The sequence below is a fragment of the Apiospora kogelbergensis genome, assembly GCF_038363985.1.
Source record: "Apiospora kogelbergensis strain CBS 113332 chromosome Unknown utg000001l_segment0_segment0, whole genome shotgun sequence".
Classification (NCBI taxonomy): domain Eukaryota; kingdom Fungi; phylum Ascomycota; class Sordariomycetes; order Amphisphaeriales; family Apiosporaceae; genus Apiospora; species Apiospora kogelbergensis.
The window spans coordinates 3,073,709-3,092,648 of NW_027117418.1; the positions used below are offsets into that span (position 1 = coordinate 3,073,709).

Below are 18,940 nucleotides of genomic sequence, written 5' to 3' on the forward strand. Positions count from 1 at the left end.
TGTGGGCAGATTCAGCACCGCCACCAATTAAACGGTTGTGGCTCACCGCAACCTCGACCCTTCGTCGACCTTGACGGGCTTGGCTCGCAGCGCGTTTAAAACGCGTCGGGGATGGCCAATTGATTGATTTTGTCGCGAGCCCCCTGCCCGACACCGTCTTTGAGCCCCGGTGATTGCCAGCCTCTCTCCCCCCCCCCGTCCCGTTCCGCCCTGTGTCGCGCATACCACTACAACCCCACGACGCGCGCACCTTGCGACGACTCTGCCGAACTTCACATTTCCACGGCCGACTGCGAACTGCCTTTTCCCAAAAAGCTTCTTGGCAGCAACCATGGCGCTCCTCCAATACCGCAAAGTCGTCGATTACGAAGCGCAGCAAGCTGCCTTCGAGGATTTCTTGGAGAAGTTCAAGACTTCACCGCAAGACACCATCACCCATGCGATTGGGCAGATTAGTATCGACGAGGATGACTTGAGCGACGAGGATGATTTCATGGACGAAGATGGCGAAGCCGCGCAAAACGATCGGAGGAAGAAGGCTGCCCAACGCCAGCAGCCCAAACACAAATATGTCGAGTTGATGCAGCAGCTTGCGGATCGTGCCATAGACGAGGTGCTGATAGACTTGGATGACGTTGTCTCGGTGAGCACACGCAACCGTTCCTTACACCGATGTCGTCCAGATTCTGACTTCTCACGCAGTATGAGGAAGCCAACGACGAGAACTTGAAGCTGGTCGAATCTATCGAGGCCAACACCAAACACTATGTCGAAATTATTTCTAGGGCGATCGACAAGAAGATGCCCCCTCCCACATCAGGCACCACTTTCAAGGATGATGTCCTTGATGTCCTCATGGAGCGTAGACAGGGCCGGAATCAGGAGCTGGCCCAGATGGCCGAAGCCTCGACTGACCCGGAGCTTTTAGCCAGGACTTTCCCGGCCCAACTTACTCGACGTTACACTCTTATCTTCAAGCCCAGAAGCTCGACCTCGGACAAACCTGTCAAAGCCCTGGCAGTTCGCCAAGTGCGCGGCGAGCATTTGGGCCACCTCATTACGATCCGTGGCATTTCAACCCGAGTGTCTGATGTCAAGCCTATTGTGCAAGTTGGCGCATACTCTTGTGATCGATGCGGTTGCGAAATCTTCCAACCCATCAACGACAAATCTTACGCCCCGCTTACAAGCTGCCCTTCAGAGGAGTGTACGAAGAATCAGGCCAAGGGCCAGCTTTTCCAGTCTACCCGTGCTTCCAAGTTTCTCCCTTTCCAGGAGGTCAAGGTCCAGGAGATGGCAGAGCAGGTGCCTATCGGCCAGATTCCACGAACCCTTACCGTCATGTGCTACGGCAGCACTGTCAGGAAAATCAATCCCGGTGATGTCGTTGACATTTCGGGTATTTTCCTGCCAACGCCTTACACTGGCTTCCAGGCCATGAAGGCTGGCCTGTTGACCGACACATATGTTGAAGCACACCACATTGTGCAACACAAGAAGGCCTACGACGAGATGATCATTGACGATAGTTTGCTGCGCCGCATCACCAAGTTCAGCCAGTCTGGCGCTGTTTATGACATGCTTGCTAAGTCGATCGCCCCTGAGATCTTCGGTCACCTGGATGTAAAGAAGGCACTGCTTCTCTTGCTCGTCGGTGGTGTTACCAAAGAGGTCGGCGACGGTATGCGCATCCGTGGAGATATCAACATCTGCCTGATGGGTGACCCTGGTGTGGCCAAATCCCAACTTCTGAAATACATCTCCAAGGTTGCACCTCGTGGTGTCTACACCTCGGGCCGTGGTTCCAGCGGTGTCGGTCTCACAGCCGCCGTGATGCGAGATCCCGTTACGGATGAGATGGTACTGGAAGGCGGCGCCTTGGTTCTTGCTGACAATGGTATCTGCTGTATCGATGAGTTCGATAAAATGGACGATAACGACAGGACTGCTATCCACGAAGTGATGGAACAGCAGACAATCTCCATATCCAAGGCCGGCATTTCGACGACACTGAACGCACGAACCTCGATTCTGGCGGCTGCTAACCCGATCTATGGTCGCTACAACCCTCGCATCTCGCCTGTTGAGAACATCAACTTGCCGGCTGCTCTGCTTTCTCGATTTGATGTCCTCTTCCTTCTCCTTGATACCCCTACCCGTGATAGCGATGCTCAGCTGGCCAAGCACGTTACCTATGTACACATGCACAGCAAGCATCCCGACTTGTATGCCAACAACGGTGGTGATGATGCCGATGGCGAGGCTACCAACGTAGTCTTCACTCCGCACGAGGTTCGTGCCTACGTCGCGCGAGCCCGCACTTACCGACCCACGGTTCCCGAGACCGTCACCGAGTATCTCACCAAGACGTACGTGCGCCTGCGAAAGGCGCAAAAGGCGGCCGAGGCCAAGGGTCAAAACTGGGCCCACACGACCCCGCGTACCCTGCTCGGCGTGGTTCGTCTCGCCCAGGCGCTGGCGCGACTTCGGTTCGCCACCGTCGTGAGCCAGGACGATGTCGACGAGGCGCTGCGTCTCGTCGAGGCCAGCAAGGAGAGCTTGGCTGCGCACGAGGGTCCCCGCCGCCGTGGCCGCGACGCCAACACGCGCATCATGGAGGAGGTCAAGAAGCTGCTGGATACTGGCGCTTGCAGACCTGACGACGAAGAGTACGACGACGAGGATGGCTCGATCGAGCTGAGTCTCCGCAAGGTCCGCGAGCGCGTGCTGGCCAAGGGTTTCACCGAAGATCAGTGGCTCACTGCTTTGGACGAGTACACAAGTCTTGATGTAAGTTCTTCTATCCGGACGATATCTTATCAACTACAATTACTAACAAACAATAATAGGTATGGCAAACTGCCGGCAACGGCACGCGTCTCCTTTTCGTCAATGCTGGTAACGGCGATGAGGATATGGAGTAGATATGGGGGGAGTTGTGTCAGAAAAACGAACAATGCAAGTCAGCGAGTTTGGTTTGTAGATATTTTCACGGCGTTTGCGGATCTGGGAATAACAACCACTGTCGAGATGAGATTCTGCAGAGATCCAAGGGCATGTTCATACCAAGGTGAAAATGCCTAACTGAAAGAAAGATATTAATGAGAAACATCCTACGAATGTCCTTTTTTTAGCATTGGGCTCACACTTGAACAGCATGATAGACCACTACAATGTACGGATTAGTCTGTGAATCATTTCAGCAACGGCCATGTAAATTCGTATTTCCCAATATTCTCCATTCGTTCACTTACTGTCTGCTACTGAGCTCGCACCTCGATCCTGACCGTCTACTATTGGGAAACAGGAGAGGGAAGAGTACCGGCCTCGGCCAATACTGTACTTCCAAGGTTCTGCACAATGCAGCTTGTGTCAGGTTGCTCCGGATATGCACGGCAGGCGAACATTAGCCAACAGAAACATTAGGAAGTCGGCATCAGACCGGTTGTCAAAGATGATGAGAATAAACCGCAAATATCATTCCCTTTCAGCCAATAAAACGCCATCTATGGTATCCCCCTACAATGCAAAGCCACTTCTTTCGCTTTTCTGTTGCGTGTACTCTGCCTAAAAGGACCGCACCATGCTTTCTACTTGTGGCTTCAGCTTGTTAATCTTGAGCTTCAGAGTAAGAACCGATTCTATGAAGAGCTCGTCGCTGTCCCATTGTCCGGTGCTCTCGACCTCGAATATGAAATGGTCTCGCTTGCGGCCCAGCTTGACCTTGCCCTCGAACTCCTCGTGTCGCAAGACTTCGCGGCTCACAGTGTCGTGCATGGGGTTGGCGATTACGGCCTTGAGCTCGCCCTGGTGGCCCTCGTATCCCGAGCCCTTTTGGCTGGCCTCCTGCTTGGTAACCTTCTCCAGCGCAACAACTCCCGGCATGAAGCATTCCTGGAACTTCTTGGCGTCTGCGCCCAGGATTGGTTGCAGGATCTTGATGACGGGCATCAAGCGGTAGCTGGCGGTGGCAACAGGCGAAAACTTGGAGTGGTCTGCGCCGATTCCCTTGTGCATGTGCATCTCTACGTTGATAACCTGGGGCGGGCGCAGCTTAGCAATCAAGATATCGGGATTCGTGGCCTTGATGATACCATCGCCGGAGAAAAGCTCGGGTTGCTTATCACCGACGGGGCTAAACACGATGTCCTTGGCATACACGTGGGCGTTGTGGTAGAGCTTCTTCGGGTCCTTCTCGTTGGGGCCGGCGTCCTTGTTGTGGGTGCACTCGACGTTCAGCTTGAGGCAGACGGTGTTGAAGTCGAAGGTGGTGGAGTACTGGTCGGCGCCCTCGTCGGGCTTCACAAACGGCTTGAGGAAGTCGCGAAGCCCTTTCTTGTCTCCCTGGAAGGGGATGAGGCCGAGCCTGTGTGCCAAGACCTCATCTTGGATGACGGATGTGTTGTTGTGTACGTAGACGGTCTCAATGGCAAGCGTTGGGATCTCGGCGATAAGGATGCGACGGAAGGCGTTGGCGATGGAGGCGTCGACGCCTATGAGGGAGAATTGGGCATTGAAGGGGTCGTTCTGGTGGAACTGCACGTGGAAGTTTTCGCGGAAGTAGTCGACGTCCCAGGCGTGGTCCTCGTCCAAGAAGTGATCAGGGTAGTCGGTCGAGACGGTGTTGGAGACGGTCTCCTTGTTGATGCCGACAGTCTGGGATTCAATCAGGTCAGAACGCTTCTACTGGGAACCGCCACGTCTCGAATAAGATGGCTTACCGTTCGCTCCTCCAGCTGCTGCTTCGAGGGCGCTGGGCGCCGACCTGTCGAGGGTGCCATGGTCATGTGTGCGGTGTGGTGGGGTTGTATTTGGAAATGGCCTGCCGTCGACAAGCCCAGCGATCCCAAAAATTTATTATTTATCGGGTTGACGATAACAGGCTGCGGACGAAAAAGTTTATGCTGCATACACGCCCCTCCCCACCGCGGCAACTTCGGCTCCACCCCACTAGCTCCTCTACTGACTACTATTACATTGTGCAGACATACTCATACCATGTGGTTGGTCTACAGTCCACAGTCCGGCCCGGTCCAGCCACCTTTTGCTTAGAACAGCTTCGCCCCCTTGCCCGCAGCCTGGCCCATCAGGAAGTTCTTCAGAGGCCGCATCGCGTTGGCCGCGTTGAGCCCAAGCGACCGAAGCGGCACGAGGGGCCCGCTCCCGACGCTGTAGAGCTTGTGCAGCTTGTCGACGACCCCCAGCATGACGTGGTTGGCCGCGTAGCGTTCCGCGTTGTAGGACTCGAGCGACATGCGCGTGCCCAGGTCCTGCCCGTGCAGCACCGAGTATTCGATCGCCCCGGCGAGGCTCTCGACGTCGCCCTGTCCCGCGTTGAGGCCTTGTCCAGCGAGCGGGTGTGTCGTGTGCGCCGCGTCCCCCACCAACGCCACGCGCTCGCCGATGTAGGTATCTGCGTGCCGCATCTTGAGCGGGAACGAGGCGACGGATCCTGCCTGCACGCCCACCACCGTTTGCGGCACTGACTGGTGGTTTACGTGTGTGTGCTGCAGCCGCCACAGCAGCTCTTCGGATTGGCCGCACTCCATCGTGTGCATGAACTCCAAATCCACGGTCCGCAGCCGGAACGCGGCGTTGACCATGGCCAGGAAGTCCTCTGCGCGCAGGCTCTTTAACAGCGCGGCATTGCGCGGCGTAGTCGACCAGACCATCGTGGCATAACGTCCAGGCATGGGTAGCATGGCCACGGGGCCCGTGGGCAAGAACCGCTGATACGCAATCTTCATATCGTGACCGCCCCAGCCCTCATCCTCCATCTCCAACGTAGCCACCACACCATGCCTCTCGTAGTCCCAGCCCCGGCTCTCAATCTCCGCGAATGACCGTACAGGGCTGTTCGCACCATCCGCACCCACCAGAAGTCGGGCAGCGAGCTGTTTCCCACCTGAGAGGTGCACGACGGGCCATTGGGTCAGGTCCAGATCGTCCTTGTCCTTGCCAAGTGTAATGTTTTCTACCTTGACCTTGTCGAATACGTCCGTCCCCCCGACGCCGTCCATCCGACTCAGAAGCCCAGAGGTGAGGTTCAGGTTCTCCGTCATATAGGCGATGGTCCTCCCCGTGCCGGGCGCCTCCCAGTCAAACTCAATGCGCGCATCCGTCACGCCGTCCCAGACCTGCATCTCGTGATACGGCTGGACGCGCTCCTTCGCTAGATAGTCCCACGCCCCGATCCGGTTCAGGAAGTTCGCCGATGAGGGGGTCAGCGAGCTGCAGCGGTTCGAGAATCGGTCCGGCGGTAGCTTCCAGCCGCGGGTGTTCGACAGGTCCTGGGCTTCGACGAGGGCCACTCGCAGGCCGGCGGTGACTGGATTCGAACCTGCACAATAAACAGATAATCAGCAATTGAACCCAGAATTTTTCCTTTGCAATGCAAGTCAAATCATCCAAGAAGGGGCGCATACGAAGGGCAGTCAGGAGACTCAGGCCCGCGGGCCCGCCACCCACGCAAACCACATCATAGATGTCCGGTTGCGACGCGGCGCTGGCGTAGGTGCGACGTGCCTGGGCTCCCAGCTGACGGCTGCAAGACCGACACACCCGACTTGCAGGTCTCCGAAGTTGACGTGACCGGGTCAGTAAGGCCTCCATCTGTGCAACTTTTATGCGTTCGAAGTTTTATACCGGTGCGGTATTCGGGAGTTCAAGGTGTTTCTCTGAAAGCTGCTGGGAGCTCCGAGTCAATCCCGAAGTTTTGCCGTTCTGGTATAAAAGTCCCAATTCGTGCGAGAATAAGATCATCAGGTATAGCCCGTTCGAATTACAATGATTCGTTCGTGATTTACTGAAGAGCTCTTAGCTGGAGGAAATAAGCTGGTGAGGGTAATGGCATTTCTCATCAATAATAAAGTAAAATAAAAAGCCTGCCTATCGCGCCTGATCGACATAGTTAATTACACCTCGAAGCGTGAATCCAGTCCATATCACCCTCCCCCAAAACAACCTGATCAGGTGTTATTAACCCATAGCCCAGCGTAAAGTATCCTGATAATACTAAAATAACCCAGTCTCTCCTTCCGTGGTATCATCGCCCGCAGAAATACAGTCTCAAGATGTGACGAACTGCTAGCGGCTAAAGACGTCAGTCTTCTAGACAGAGACGCCCGCTGCTTGAACGTGGCCGTTCTCTTGTTCTCCGCCAACTGCCTCTTGTTTAGAAGCAGCCGGTGTCATGTAATTCTCATCGCTCATGGGCATGGGCGTCGCATTTTCCACCTCTCTCTGTGAAGTAGCCGTGCCGCCAGCCGTGCTGGAGACGGGCTCGGCCTCCAGATCCGGCTCCCACTTACGGAGGTCGTCCTCGGCGTCGTTGAGAATCTGTCGTGCGGCACTGGCCTCCTGGTAACTGTGACCGCCATCGCCCGGGGTAACAGGGCTGTCGTCAAGTAGACTGAGGAGACGGCGCCCGTGCTGAGCCAGGATGATCTGCTTCTCAGCCCGTTCAATCACGGCTGCAAACTCGGCTGCATAGGCCTCCTTGAACTTCTGGCGTGTCTATTATAGTCGTGGGGTATTAGTGAAACAGGTCTTAGCAGCGGTTGATCTCGCATTTCCAAGGCGTGGGTGTTCTGCCACGTACCACATTCGTCAATTGCGCCTCGGCCACCAGGTTCTCGGCTTCGGCCCTAATAAGCTCCTGTTCCAAGACGACCACGCGGGTACTCTGGGGCTCCTTGAGCTTGATCTTCTGGATCTCGTCGGCGATCTTGGCCTTGTTGTCGCGGCTGGGCTGGACGCTCTTCTCCGTGTTACGGACCGTCTTGAGCACGCCGCGGGCGTCCTCGAGGCCGTGTGCGTAGTTGTCCTCGACGTCGCCGAGCTCCGACAGGATCACGCCCACCTTGTCGCTGATGTCGGACACGCCCTCGTCGCCCGTCTGCTCGCCCCACTCGGAAAGCTGCGTCGCGATGTTGGTGCGCTCCCGGCCGGCGTTCTCGTGCGCCGACACCAGATTGTTGGACGACTTGATGACCCTGTACAGCTTGCGCGACATCTCGGGCTGGATCGAACCGCGCAGCGAGGCGAACGTGAAGCCCTTCCGATGGGTCGGCGAGGTTTGACTTGAACCGCCGCCGCCACCGGCATTCTTGGAGCGGACAGATAGAGCACGGTGCCTGGCAAGAAAGGACCGTCAGCGGCCAGCTCGCGTTACTGTAAGCCATGCAAACGCCGAGTATTCAAATACAGGTGTGCTGTTCCTTCAGAAGAAGGACGCTCGGCGCTTTTGCCCGTCCAATTCTTCGCAAAGACGAACATGGTTGGTGGATGCAAAGGTGTTTCAATGGGCGCACTTAAGAAAATGCCAGGGACTCGGAGGTATTAACGTACATGGTGCGGTTGCTTTCCTATCTGCTATGTGAAACCAACTGTGCGCCAGGGTCAGCGACACTCTGCTTACTCGACCCCGTTTTCCCAAGTTCGAGAAGGCATTGTTGCTGTTCAAATCGAAGCTTCCGCGAAGCCAAAGCAGTGCTCGTCGACTTACAGTTGGAACTGTCAAACCAAGCAAGCTCGGTGGAATAGCTAATTGCTCGACTTCTCGTACGGTGGGGCGGGATCAGCACGAGTCGCAGCCTCACAACGGATGATATAGTCGTACAGGGATAGTATATAGAGGGTCTTCTTGAAATACGGATCTGGGGAACCCAAGAACTCGGCGACGGGTATAATATTAATAGTATCGCTCTTTATCTGGGTGTGCATTACGAGTAGAAACGAAGGAAAGGTGAGCAGAGAATATCAGTGATGATTACAGCATTCCTCCCAACCAGATCTCACCATCTGCTTTGCTACGGCACGGTATGACGATTACCGGCCGCACAACACAACACACTATAAACCACTAGTTTCTATTGGTTCTGTCACAGTGAGAGTTAGTGTTGGAGATGCCCCTCAATCATCAGGTCTCGCGCCGGATCAGAAGGTCGAGGGGGCTGGCTGTGTTTACTTTTTGTCTCTGTCGATGACGACAGAGACGATGACATCATATTGATCTAAATCGGACTCCCAAATTCCCAAAGAACACCCCGCTTGGTCAATGCATCGCTTTTGCTGCCCCCCCCTCCCCCCTTCTCCCGCGGCTTGACCAGTCAAGCGCCTATGACGACGCTGCCAGGGAAAAAAAGTCCATTCGTCCCTCGCCGGCTGCTAAGAGACGTCAAATAAAGAAATGAGCGTGATCCCAGGACCTCTTCCAACCCCAGGCTTCGCCCTCGTATGTATTAAAACAGTATGGCCGTATAGCAGCCAGGTCGTAGATTAGTTCGTGTATGTCGGTTTACAAGTCGTGTTCTGTCATGTCGCATCTCTAGTAGTAGCGCGTCTGGCTGGTCCGCTCGTACACAACAGGGACGCTGTGACGGTGGCTCGTGGTGCTCACCCGCGGGCTGTGCGAGGAGTGTCGGTAGTGGCTGCTGTTGTAGCTGGCCCGCGGGGCGTGGTGCTTGTGATGGTGGTGATGGTGAGCCTCGCGGGTGGGGATGACCTCCTGGTGGTAGTAGTAGGTCTTTGCGGGCTTCTTGCCGAAACACATGGTGTCGGCGGGGGTGACGTAAGCGCGAACGGTAGTGGTCGTCGTGGAGGGCATTTATAGAATGGTACCTGTGAAGGGTCCTGGACTGGGTGGACGCCTCCAAAGGATAATGTGAATATGGGTTGGCCAACAGAGGACGCGGCAAAGCCAAGTTATGGATGAGACAATGTGGACTGACGGAGTCGGATGATGGATTGGACCCTGGATCTGACATGGAGGAGAAGACGGGGAGTTGGTCATCTATTTATTGCCATCATCTCGCTCCAGCCCGCCTGCCGTCCCCCATCTGCCATCCCCATCATCATCGTCCCTGTCTTTGCCTTGCGCAAGACCTGCCTTGAAATTCCATGTTTTGGGGGTAAACTTCCAGGGTTCTTGATCTCTATACCCTCGCACTGCCCAGCGGCGGATCCCTGCAATCCCTGCCCGGCTGACGGGGCCTTCGACTCGGCGTGTTTCCACATCTTCTGGTACACAGATACAACAGACGGAACGAATGACCTGATCGCGGACCCCTAGAGCCTCAAGCTAAGGGTCTCCCCAACCCAAGCCACAGCCCCGTGAGCAGTGTAGTATTACATGTGTATCGTAGCGCAACGGCTTGGCAGGGTAGGTTGACAAGCCTGCCAGACTCACGTGGATTTGCCGCTTCGTTCGTATACAAGCCGACTCCAATTTGTGTGCCTTGCTTTTACAACTGCAAAGTCGCATCCAGACATCCCCTACTAACACCCACCAAGGAACCCCTCGCCGGTTCAGCGGCTGACCACGAGCGGCGGGTAGTATTGATGTATGAGCTCTTGCATTTGCGTCTTCAACCCCTGTGCGACTCGCGCTCCTTTCTCACGACTCACCTATGATGTTGTGCCGACGTCAGCATGCATCCCCGACTAGTCGCCCGGGCACGCTAGCTCATTTGATCGTCAAGCCATATGCGCTCACACAACCTCAGCCCAGGTCTCAGCCGTCCCATCTTCCATTTAGCAAATACACCATTCCTTCTTCTTCGGTGGCCTATGAGGATTCCCGTTTTAGATCGGAGAACCAGAGTGCATGGTATATATGTATGTATATCAAAGCCATCGAGATCTCAATCTAGATGAATAGAAACAGCGGTGAAACAAACCAAAGGTAAATTTTACATATCATACGTTGGCTTGGGAGTTCTCTAAATCACACGCTACTCATCAAGTCATCTCGCAGTACTGCAAGCAGACGATCATGAAGTCACTCAAAGCCTTCCCGGATGCCCTGAAATGGTGCGCTGTCATGAGGTTCCTTTTTACATCAGCACCTCCCTGTGTACGCTTGCGGCTACGTATCAGACCATAAATGTGTCTATCTATTTTGATGAAAGCTTCACATCCACCTTGGATAGAAGCCAGGTTCCGACAAACAGGGACATCATGCTTCCGAAAATCACCAATGGTTTCCGAAGGCTGGCCGCAAGTGAGTAGTCGTAAGAAACGATCAAGTCCCGGTCCCGGAAATCGTCATGAAGGTTGCGGGCCTTGATAGTAAGCACAGTACGACCAATAGTGTCTAGATAAGTCTTTTGTTGGTCAACAACAACGTCGGTGATGGACGACTCGGGGATCGATGTGTGGAATTTGACGTTTCTATGCAATTTGTTAGCTGGCCGGCTTTGCTTACGATTGGGCTTTGGTTTACTTACCCGGCACCTTCAGGCAGCAAGACTCGCACTAGGACCTGCTCATACCCAAAGCCCTCGGGCTGCTTAGGTCCCTCGAGGAAAGGAATGCCCAGGATGTAGCTGTCGCCAGTCTTGTGTCGCAAGAAGTACTTGGCATCCGCGTTCCACCCGATGGTGAAAGGGTATTTCCAGCCACCAAATACGGGGGTAACGAGGCTTGATCTCGAGAGAGGCCTCCTTCTTGTTGCTTCGGAATCGGGACGTGGACACATTTCCGATGGCGTCGGTAAAGTACGCATCCGTGCTTCCGATACGGAGAGGAAACTTCATCTCCTTCAGCGCATAAGAGGTAGGGTTGAAGTATTGCGACTGGGCCCATTTGACGCGGTTGAACAGCGTGGAAAGGTTGGCGCCCTGGTTGTACAGTGTATATCTCTCTTCGAATGCAATGTTACCGCCCCAGTGGCTGACCTCAACATCACGCTCGAGCAGAGTAACGTGGCTCACAGGCTTAGTGAACTCGTAGCGAACCTTGACAGGCGAGACGGCACCGGCTGGTACTTCGGGGAAGGGCCCGTAGGTGAGCTTAGCACCTGACTTCTGGGGGAACTCCTTCACGTCACCAGAGCCGGCGATCTTGGTGTATTCGGGGATGTCGGACCCAGGAAGCTTGACTTCGGTCTTCTGCTTGACCGTGGTGTAAATCGAGGGGCAGTAGGCGGAGAAAGAGTAGACAAGGTACTGCTTGTCGGTCTGTTCAATGGCGGCCGGAAGAGGGGTCAAGGCCTGGAGGTAGTGGAACGAGATGCCAATCGTCTGCTGAGCCTTGGGCGGGAGCGGCGCGGGCAGTCGGATTCGATAGTACTGGGTGTCGCTGAAGGCAATATGTGTTAGTTACTGCTACGTGGCTGTGCATCTTGCAAGCACACTCACCTCAACGGGTCGTACTCGACTGCCTCAACAACGAAGCCTGTGAGGCTGGAGTCCTTGCGGTCCTTAACCTCGAAACCACCCACTCTCTCCATCTGCTGGCTCGTGAAGGGCAGGAAGTATTCATCTTGGGGCTCCTTCGAGTCGTTCTCGACGACGACGTTGATTTGCTCCTTGGCAAAGTTCTTCTCTAAGGAGATGACATGAACGAGGTTGGCGTTCTTGAAGACCTGGGGCGGCTTGAAGGTCGAAGGCAGGGTCACCTTGGAAACGGAAGGCGCAGCGACATTGGCGTCGGCAACGACAATGGGTGAAATGAGTGAAAGCAGAACTGCTGCGCAGGCCGCAATTGACTTCATGATGGAAAGCAAACACCTCGAGCGCTCATGGGGAGAGCAGCTCTACACGATTGATAGGTGGAAGAAACGAAACGAAGAGTCGGGGTAGACGATTGTGGTGTTGTCGTTGTGACAAGCCTGGCCTAACTCGTCATTGGTCTTGATTTGGTTCAACTCGACAATCAATTCAATATCATCAATCTGGCCCGAGTTGAGTGTTCAGAGAGCGCGCACACACACACACACACACACATCGGGACAGCTCTACCAATTGGGCCAAGAAGCTTACGTTGCAGCTTCCCGGCCTGACAGGGGTGTAGGTACTTTGCTTCGCATTGCACGACACCAGCCACATAATCGGATAAGCCACACGTGCTTTAGGAAGAGCAGCGAAGGGGGACTAGGGGGACTGCTGGAGGCACCTCCTTTGGCCACTATACTAACACGGCTATGCTACGGCGACGGCTACAACGACGGCAGCAGCAAAATCAGCAACCCCGTCAAGAACAAAACACTCTCGTCCAATCAGTAGCAGCTATCTGCAGCATGCGATGCATATCAAATCACAATGCGAAGTATGATAGCGGCAGTATAGCTTCCCCTCCAACGGTTTCTCAACAATCTGTGGGCTACTTTCACCCTTCCGCTCCCTTCCTCGATCCCATTAGAGGTAAAAAGGAACATGCATAGGCAGGAATGGAACTGTAAATAATCTCTCTGCCCCTCATGGCAAGTGATGGCCCAGTCGCGGCATCTTACGATTGTACATGTTTGTGAGCCACCACCGGAATTCCGGAGGAGGCATTTTCTGCAAGAACGCCACCCGGAGTGGGGGTTAAGATAAGTAATATGGTGCTCAGCTGATCGAGAAAAGAGGGAAAAATGGAAGAGAAGGCCCTTTCGGCATACCTCAACGCAGTGGGCTCGAGGTTCTGGTTCGTGGGATGGCATGATGCGAGGATGGGAATCGTAACGAGCTGGCAGCCCAAGAGTTCCAGCACGACTCGACCGGCCGCCTCCTACTCGCCTCACCACCCCGAGCCTTCCATCGGGACGCTCGAATGGGCATGGCGTATGCCGTACAATGGATACACACCGCTGCAGCCAGCCCCACCGGGGAGACTCCCTGGGAAGCTCACGAGCTGTGGTAGGGCAGAGCTGGGCAGGTAGCAAGCAATAGGGCCTTCTAGCCTTCTGGCCTTCTGGACGTCTCCCTCACTGCTCACCTTTCGGACCAAGAAATGGAGACGGGACCTGACGGGACCTGACTGGACCTGACGATATGGATTGTGTATGTATATATGTACATGATGCACGTACCGATAGACACAAACCACAAACACGCAGCAGCATCCAAGCGGTTTCAAGCAACTCTAATTGCGCCCCCGCTCCCACTCTGCAGTACCTTCAAAAGTGCGCCGCGCCGCCCGCCAGAATCAACTTCATCCCACCTCCTCCCGTCACACAAAGAGTAGAGCTGTTGGCTGAGCTGAGTGAGTTGGCTGCCCTACACCTGCATCAGCCTGCCGTCAACAAAATTTCTGCATTGCTTCTTTCTCCCTTCCGGTCAAGAGACCCTTTATGCTGACTGTTGCCTATAGTTCCTATCTTGAACCACCACAACCGGGCTTGTTAGTATATCTCTTTCTCTCCTTCTCTGCGCGTCTGGAACCCCTCCCCCTCCACGTTGCGTCATACAACGGAAAAGCCCAATTGACTTTTTGGACTTACACATCTTCAACCTGCACAGCCCACAGATTGGCTGGCTGGCAGCTAATTCACCTGCAGAATCAAGACACCCCCAGATCAAAGACATTTTCCAGCAACATGGTCGGCCTCGGTCCTCGCAAGCCGCCATCCCGCAAGGGTATGTATCACTAAGTCTTCTTCGCTTGTCTTGCTTGTTTGCTTTCCGGTGCTGGTGCTGCCTGATACCATACTGTGTGTTCGTGCTACATACATATATGCAACCCCGACCATTGTGCAATGTCCCGATGCAACACTTCTGGGACTCTCCGGCAAATAGCTTCAGCATTCTCATAACAAGAGCTGCGCCGATTGGCTGGAGAGACTGGCCCGGGGTTCAAGGCGCGTCGGCAGTGACGATAGCTTTCGGCCCTCGACCCTATCTTACTGCGGGCACGCCCCATCGGCTATGGACAACTTGAGCGTACTCGAGAAGGGATACCCCTTAAGCCTCCTGTTCATGCTATGAACTCTTTTGCTCTGGTGCTTTGTCGTGGTTGTCGAGTCACACCCCTGGCCCCTAGAGCAAGCATCTTGTCATCCCAACTTTGATATTCACTGGACCGGTCTAAACATTTTTTGTTACCGTTGAATCTGTCCACGATGTCTTCCAGCCATACGTCGTTCATCTGGGTGGCTCGGAGATGCGACAATACACTTTTCATCATCATAACCACGACTGTCTTAGCCCGAGGCTGTCTTTCGTTGCCCGCCTTGCTTTATACTGTATCTCAGAAGACTAACCCACCATGACCGCAGGATCCATGATGGATGTCCCCAAGGACTTGCTCCAAGAGATCAAGAAGCTTGAGGAGCAATTCACCGTTGATTCGGCTACGCTCAAGAAGATCACTGAACACTTCGTATCAGAGCTCACAAAGGGTAGGAGATATACTACAAGATCCGAGCTATAATAAATACTGACGCTTCTGCAGGTTTGAGCGTAGAGGGAGGTAGCATTGTACGTTCTGGCCTTAAGTGTGATTGCCTTTGAACTGCTCCGATTGCTGACTAACCTAGCCCATGAACCCTACATGGGTTATGGACTTCCCCGACGGCCATGAGACCGGTACCTACTTGGCGCTTGATATGGGCGGCACCAATCTGCGTGTCTGTGAGATCACTCTGACCAACAACAAGTCCGAATTCGACATTATCCAGTCCAAGTACCGTATGCCCGAGGAGCTCAAGACCGGCCATTCCGATGAGCTCTGGGAGTACATGGCGGACTGCGTGCAACAATTCATCGACACTCACCACGGCGATGCGCCTCCGGCCTCCAAGATCCCGCTTGGTTTCACATTCTCCTACCCGGCCACCCAGAACTACATCGATGAGGGCATTCTTCAACGATGGACCAAGGGTTTCGATATTGACGGTGTCGAAGGCCACAACGTGGTTCCCATGTTCGAGGCGGCTCTGAACGCTCGTGTGAGTAGCTAACGAAGCCCGATTACTCGCGACACTCTGCTAACCCCAACCGTAGAACGTCCCTGTCAAGCTGTCTGCCTTAATCAACGATACCACTGGTACCATGATCGCCTCTGCCTACACAGACCCCAAGATGAAGATCGGCTGTATCTTCGGCACTGGCTGCAACGCCGCATACATGGAGGACTGCGGCTCTATCCCCAAGCTGGCCCACATGAACTTGCCCAAGGACTGGGGGATGGCCATCAACTGTGAGTGGGGAGCCTTTGACAACGAGCACAAGGTTCTACCCCGCACCCCCTACGATATCATCATCGACAAGGAGTCGCCAAGGCCTGGCCAGCAAGCTTTCGAGAAGATGATTGCAGGCTTGTACCTCGGAGAGGTCTTCCGCCTGGTCATGGTTGAACTTCACGACAACAAGGATGTTCACATCTTCGAGAACCAGGACATCAGCAAGCTCCGGAAAGCGTACACTCTCGACGCATCGTTCCTGTCAGCGATCGAGGAGTAAGTTTTACTATTTCTTTTTCTTAGTAGTCCTCCGTTTCAATGCTGACACTACATAGCGATCCTTTCGAGAACTTGCAGGAGACTGCCGATCTCTTCAACGACAAGTTGAACATCAAGACCACACGCCCCGAGCTTGAGCTTATCCGCCGCACTGCTGAGCTCATTGGTACCCGTGCTGCCCGGCTGTCTGCCTGCGGCGTTGCCGCCATCTGCAAGAAGAAGAACATGACTTCATGCCATGTCGGTGCCGACGGATCCGTCTTCAACAAGTACCCCCACTTCAAGGCCCGCGGTGCCCAGGCCCTCCGTGAGATCCTGGACTGGCCCGCCAAGACGAACCACAAGGAGGAAGACCCTATTGAGATTCTGGCTGCCGAAGATGGTAGCGGTGTTGGCGCCGCCCTCATTGCTGCGCTTACCCTGAAGAGGGTTGAGGCTGGCAACATGTCTGGTATCCTCCACCCCGAGAACTTCCAGTGAGCTCTTTTCTAGCAATTAGGAACGTCAACTACAAGGTTTTTGTGCGCCAAATGCCCCCAAGCCCTTGCATTGTGAGAGAAACGGAGGTTGCTCATGACGGGTGGGAAAAAGAGGGGGGTTATATAAGTTATTAGTAAACCCTAAAATCAAGCACCTGGTTTCTCCCATCTGCACTGTTTTTGATGTGATTGCTAGTTGAGCTTTACCTCATGAAAGTACAGGTTGGCAGCAGGTATTCTATGATTGATTCATTAGCATTGACTGAAATGGGGTAAAAACAAAAAGGGGGGATTAAAATGGAGCGGGAGGGGGAAGAAAAAAAGGAAAACTCACTGTTCAAAGTCCAGTATCGTCTTTTGACGCCTTCCCATTCGCCCTTTCCTTCCTCGTTCAGTCCCTGCATGTCCACGTCCATCTCTTGCCAAGCGACATCCATGCCGGCATCGCTAAGGTGCATCTCAACGACTTTAGTGTAGACGTCGTAGCAGACCTGGCGATCGGCGCCAAGCCCGTTGAAGAAGCCGAAGCGGCCCTCCTCCTCAAGCAAGCCCGGAACGTGCTCGGTGAAGAACATGCGGAGCTGGCTGTAGTCCTCGCCGAAGGTATCGAAGTAGATAGCGTCGTACGTCTCGCCGGCCTCGAGCAGCTTGGGCACCACGTCCTGCCACTTGCCCGCGTGCACCTTGTAGGCGCCCTCCTGCGCTGCGGACGACTCCCAGGCCGGGCCGAATTTGCAGTCGGGCGAGGTCGCAATGTGCGACAGCACGTCAGGGTGCGCCTCGATGATATGGTGGCGCGAAGGCTTCGTCGCTGCGAACATGCCGTCGATGATGCCCATGCCGAAGCCGATGTTGAGGACTTTGCGCCCCGGAAGTTGCTCCGGCAGCAGGGAGTCGACCGAGAGGCGCATAATGGACGTCTCCCATGCCATCATAACGCCGTTGGCCGAGGCATCCGTTAGCTTGCCGGCGCTGTACGTCAGGTTCGAGCGCAGGTACTCGGCCGATTCGACCTGCGAAGCCTGTGCCTCGGCGGCGTTGGGCGGGACGAAGGCGCGGTCGGGATTGGACTCTAGAATCTCGGTTTCTTCTTCCTCCGCCTTCTTTTCGCTCCTCTGGACCTCCTCGGTTGGCTTCTCTGTGGGCTGGCCCGCACTATTGGTTTCTACCACCAAGTCCGGGATTTCTTCACCGTCCGCGGCATCGGTGATGTCGACAACCTCTTCATCCTCGTCGCCGTCCTCGTCCATGGACTCGAGCTCCTCGTAGCCCTCGAGCAGGCCAAAGAGCAGCTCGGCGCGGACACCGGCCCCGACACACATCTCGTAAAGCTCTTTCTGGCCCAGGCGCGCGGCCACGCATCCGGGAGTCTCGTTCTTGGAGTCGACATCGTTCCAGATGGCGCCGTTGAAGAAGAGCTCCTCGAGAACACTCTTGGCGGCCTCGAGATCAACAGCACCAGCACCAGCGGGACCACATGATCGGATCGCGGCATGCAGTGGCGTCTCGCCGGTGGTGGGCTCCTGGACGCTCGCGCGGCCGGGGACGTCCAGTAGGGGCTTCAAACTGGCCAGGTCGTGGTGCCAGGCCTGAGACAGGATCTGAGAGATGGAGGCGGGGCACGTCGGCGGGATGCGGGCCTCGAGGGCGTCCTGGTTCTTGCTTGGCTCGCCCATTCTTGTTGGTGGAACTCTACCCTGTGTATGGGATAATCCGATAAAGTGAAATCTAGAGCCAATGGCCAGTTTGGGGCTCTTCGAGGGTGCTAGGGGTTTCGTCGCGTGTACCTGGGTGGTGGTGTAACTTGGGGACCAGACCGCGGGGTTGTTAGCGATGCGATAGAAAATATTCTTGACGCGACACCGCGGGGTAGGTGGGTCGCTCTGTACAGGCTTGGCTGCGAAGGGGATAATACGGCATTTGTACCCTCATGCGCTCAGCACCCAACAACGGCAGTATCAAATGGGTTTTCGGATGCATAGTCTGGGAGTAGGATGGCCATGAGAAGAGTCCTGGCCATGTTTCACTGTCATCGTCAAGACAACCGGTCCGTCTTCCTAATCTGGTTGTCTGCCTCGCAAGGTACCTTAGATGTAAATACATTCGTATGCAAGTATGATGATGAGCCATGATTCGATCATCACTACGCTTCTTTTTCCTTGGACGTTCCCAGTCGACAACATGCTCTCTTCCTTTTGCGTCGACATGGGCAGGTCGGGTAACAAGGCCCTGTCATCTGCCACTGTTTCGAGAATAATGGGCACTGCCAACAAGCTCTCTGCAACCTCAACTGGCC

General features: G+C 54.9%; 9 protein-coding genes across 9 annotated transcripts; 3 read left to right on the top strand and 6 right to left on the bottom strand.

Moving 5' to 3' along the window:
- Positions 1 to 331: 331 nt before the first annotated feature.
- On the top strand, positions 332 to 2,924 carry PG998_000964 (DNA replication licensing factor MCM7; the record flags this gene model as incomplete). Its single annotated transcript, XM_066867782.1, has 3 exons — positions 332 to 643; positions 703 to 2,790; positions 2,850 to 2,924. 3 exons carry the CDS (start codon positions 332 to 334, stop codon positions 2,922 to 2,924), a joined length of 2,475 nt encoding a protein of 824 aa, XP_066736197.1.
- Positions 2,925 to 3,567: 643 nt separating this feature from the next.
- PG998_000965 (uncharacterized protein) lies at positions 3,568 to 4,787 on the bottom strand (the record flags this gene model as incomplete). The annotated part of the gene is made up of 2 exons (XM_066867783.1): positions 3,568 to 4,656; positions 4,722 to 4,787. The coding sequence occupies 2 exons, from the start codon at positions 4,785 to 4,787 to the stop codon at positions 3,568 to 3,570; spliced, it is 1,155 nt and encodes a 384-aa protein (XP_066736198.1).
- A 261-nt stretch (positions 4,788 to 5,048) lies between these two features.
- PG998_000966 (ubiquinone biosynthesis monooxygenase COQ6) lies at positions 5,049 to 6,612 on the bottom strand (the record flags this gene model as incomplete). Its single annotated transcript, XM_066867784.1, has 2 exons — positions 5,049 to 6,340; positions 6,426 to 6,612. 2 exons carry the CDS (start codon positions 6,610 to 6,612, stop codon positions 5,049 to 5,051), a joined length of 1,479 nt encoding a protein of 492 aa, XP_066736199.1.
- Positions 6,613 to 7,110: 498 nt separating this feature from the next.
- On the bottom strand, positions 7,111 to 8,277 carry PG998_000967 (uncharacterized protein; the record flags this gene model as incomplete). The annotated part of the gene is made up of 3 exons (XM_066867785.1): positions 7,111 to 7,515; positions 7,601 to 8,135; positions 8,207 to 8,277. 3 exons carry the CDS (start codon positions 8,275 to 8,277, stop codon positions 7,111 to 7,113), a joined length of 1,011 nt encoding a protein of 336 aa, XP_066736200.1.
- A 1,051-nt stretch (positions 8,278 to 9,328) lies between these two features.
- Positions 9,329 to 9,607, bottom strand: PG998_000968 (uncharacterized protein; the record flags this gene model as incomplete). Its single annotated transcript, XM_066867786.1, has 1 exon — positions 9,329 to 9,607. One exon carries the CDS (start codon positions 9,605 to 9,607, stop codon positions 9,329 to 9,331), a length of 279 nt encoding a protein of 92 aa, XP_066736201.1.
- Positions 9,608 to 10,895: 1,288 nt separating this feature from the next.
- Positions 10,896 to 12,496, bottom strand: PG998_000969 (Dolichyl-diphosphooligosaccharide--protein glycosyltransferase subunit 1; the record flags this gene model as incomplete). The annotated part of the gene is made up of 4 exons (XM_066867787.1): positions 10,896 to 11,172; positions 11,229 to 11,423; positions 11,476 to 12,081; positions 12,141 to 12,496. 4 exons carry the CDS (start codon positions 12,494 to 12,496, stop codon positions 10,896 to 10,898), a joined length of 1,434 nt encoding a protein of 477 aa, XP_066736202.1.
- PG998_000970 (uncharacterized protein) lies at positions 12,444 to 13,007 on the top strand (the record flags this gene model as incomplete). Its single annotated transcript, XM_066867788.1, has 3 exons — positions 12,444 to 12,553; positions 12,738 to 12,791; positions 12,857 to 13,007. 3 exons carry the CDS (start codon positions 12,444 to 12,446, stop codon positions 13,005 to 13,007), a joined length of 315 nt encoding a protein of 104 aa, XP_066736203.1.
- Positions 13,008 to 14,970: 1,963 nt separating this feature from the next.
- Positions 14,971 to 16,645, top strand: PG998_000971 (hexokinase; the record flags this gene model as incomplete). Its single annotated transcript, XM_066867789.1, has 5 exons — positions 14,971 to 15,103; positions 15,157 to 15,182; positions 15,242 to 15,652; positions 15,708 to 16,162; positions 16,222 to 16,645. The coding sequence occupies 5 exons, from the start codon at positions 14,971 to 14,973 to the stop codon at positions 16,643 to 16,645; spliced, it is 1,449 nt and encodes a 482-aa protein (XP_066736204.1).
- Positions 16,646 to 16,847: 202 nt separating this feature from the next.
- Positions 16,848 to 18,320, bottom strand: PG998_000972 (arginine N-methyltransferase 2; the record flags this gene model as incomplete). The annotated part of the gene is made up of 2 exons (XM_066867790.1): positions 16,848 to 16,882; positions 16,979 to 18,320. The coding sequence occupies 2 exons, from the start codon at positions 18,318 to 18,320 to the stop codon at positions 16,848 to 16,850; spliced, it is 1,377 nt and encodes a 458-aa protein (XP_066736205.1).
- Between the last annotated feature and the right edge of the window lie 620 nt (positions 18,321 to 18,940).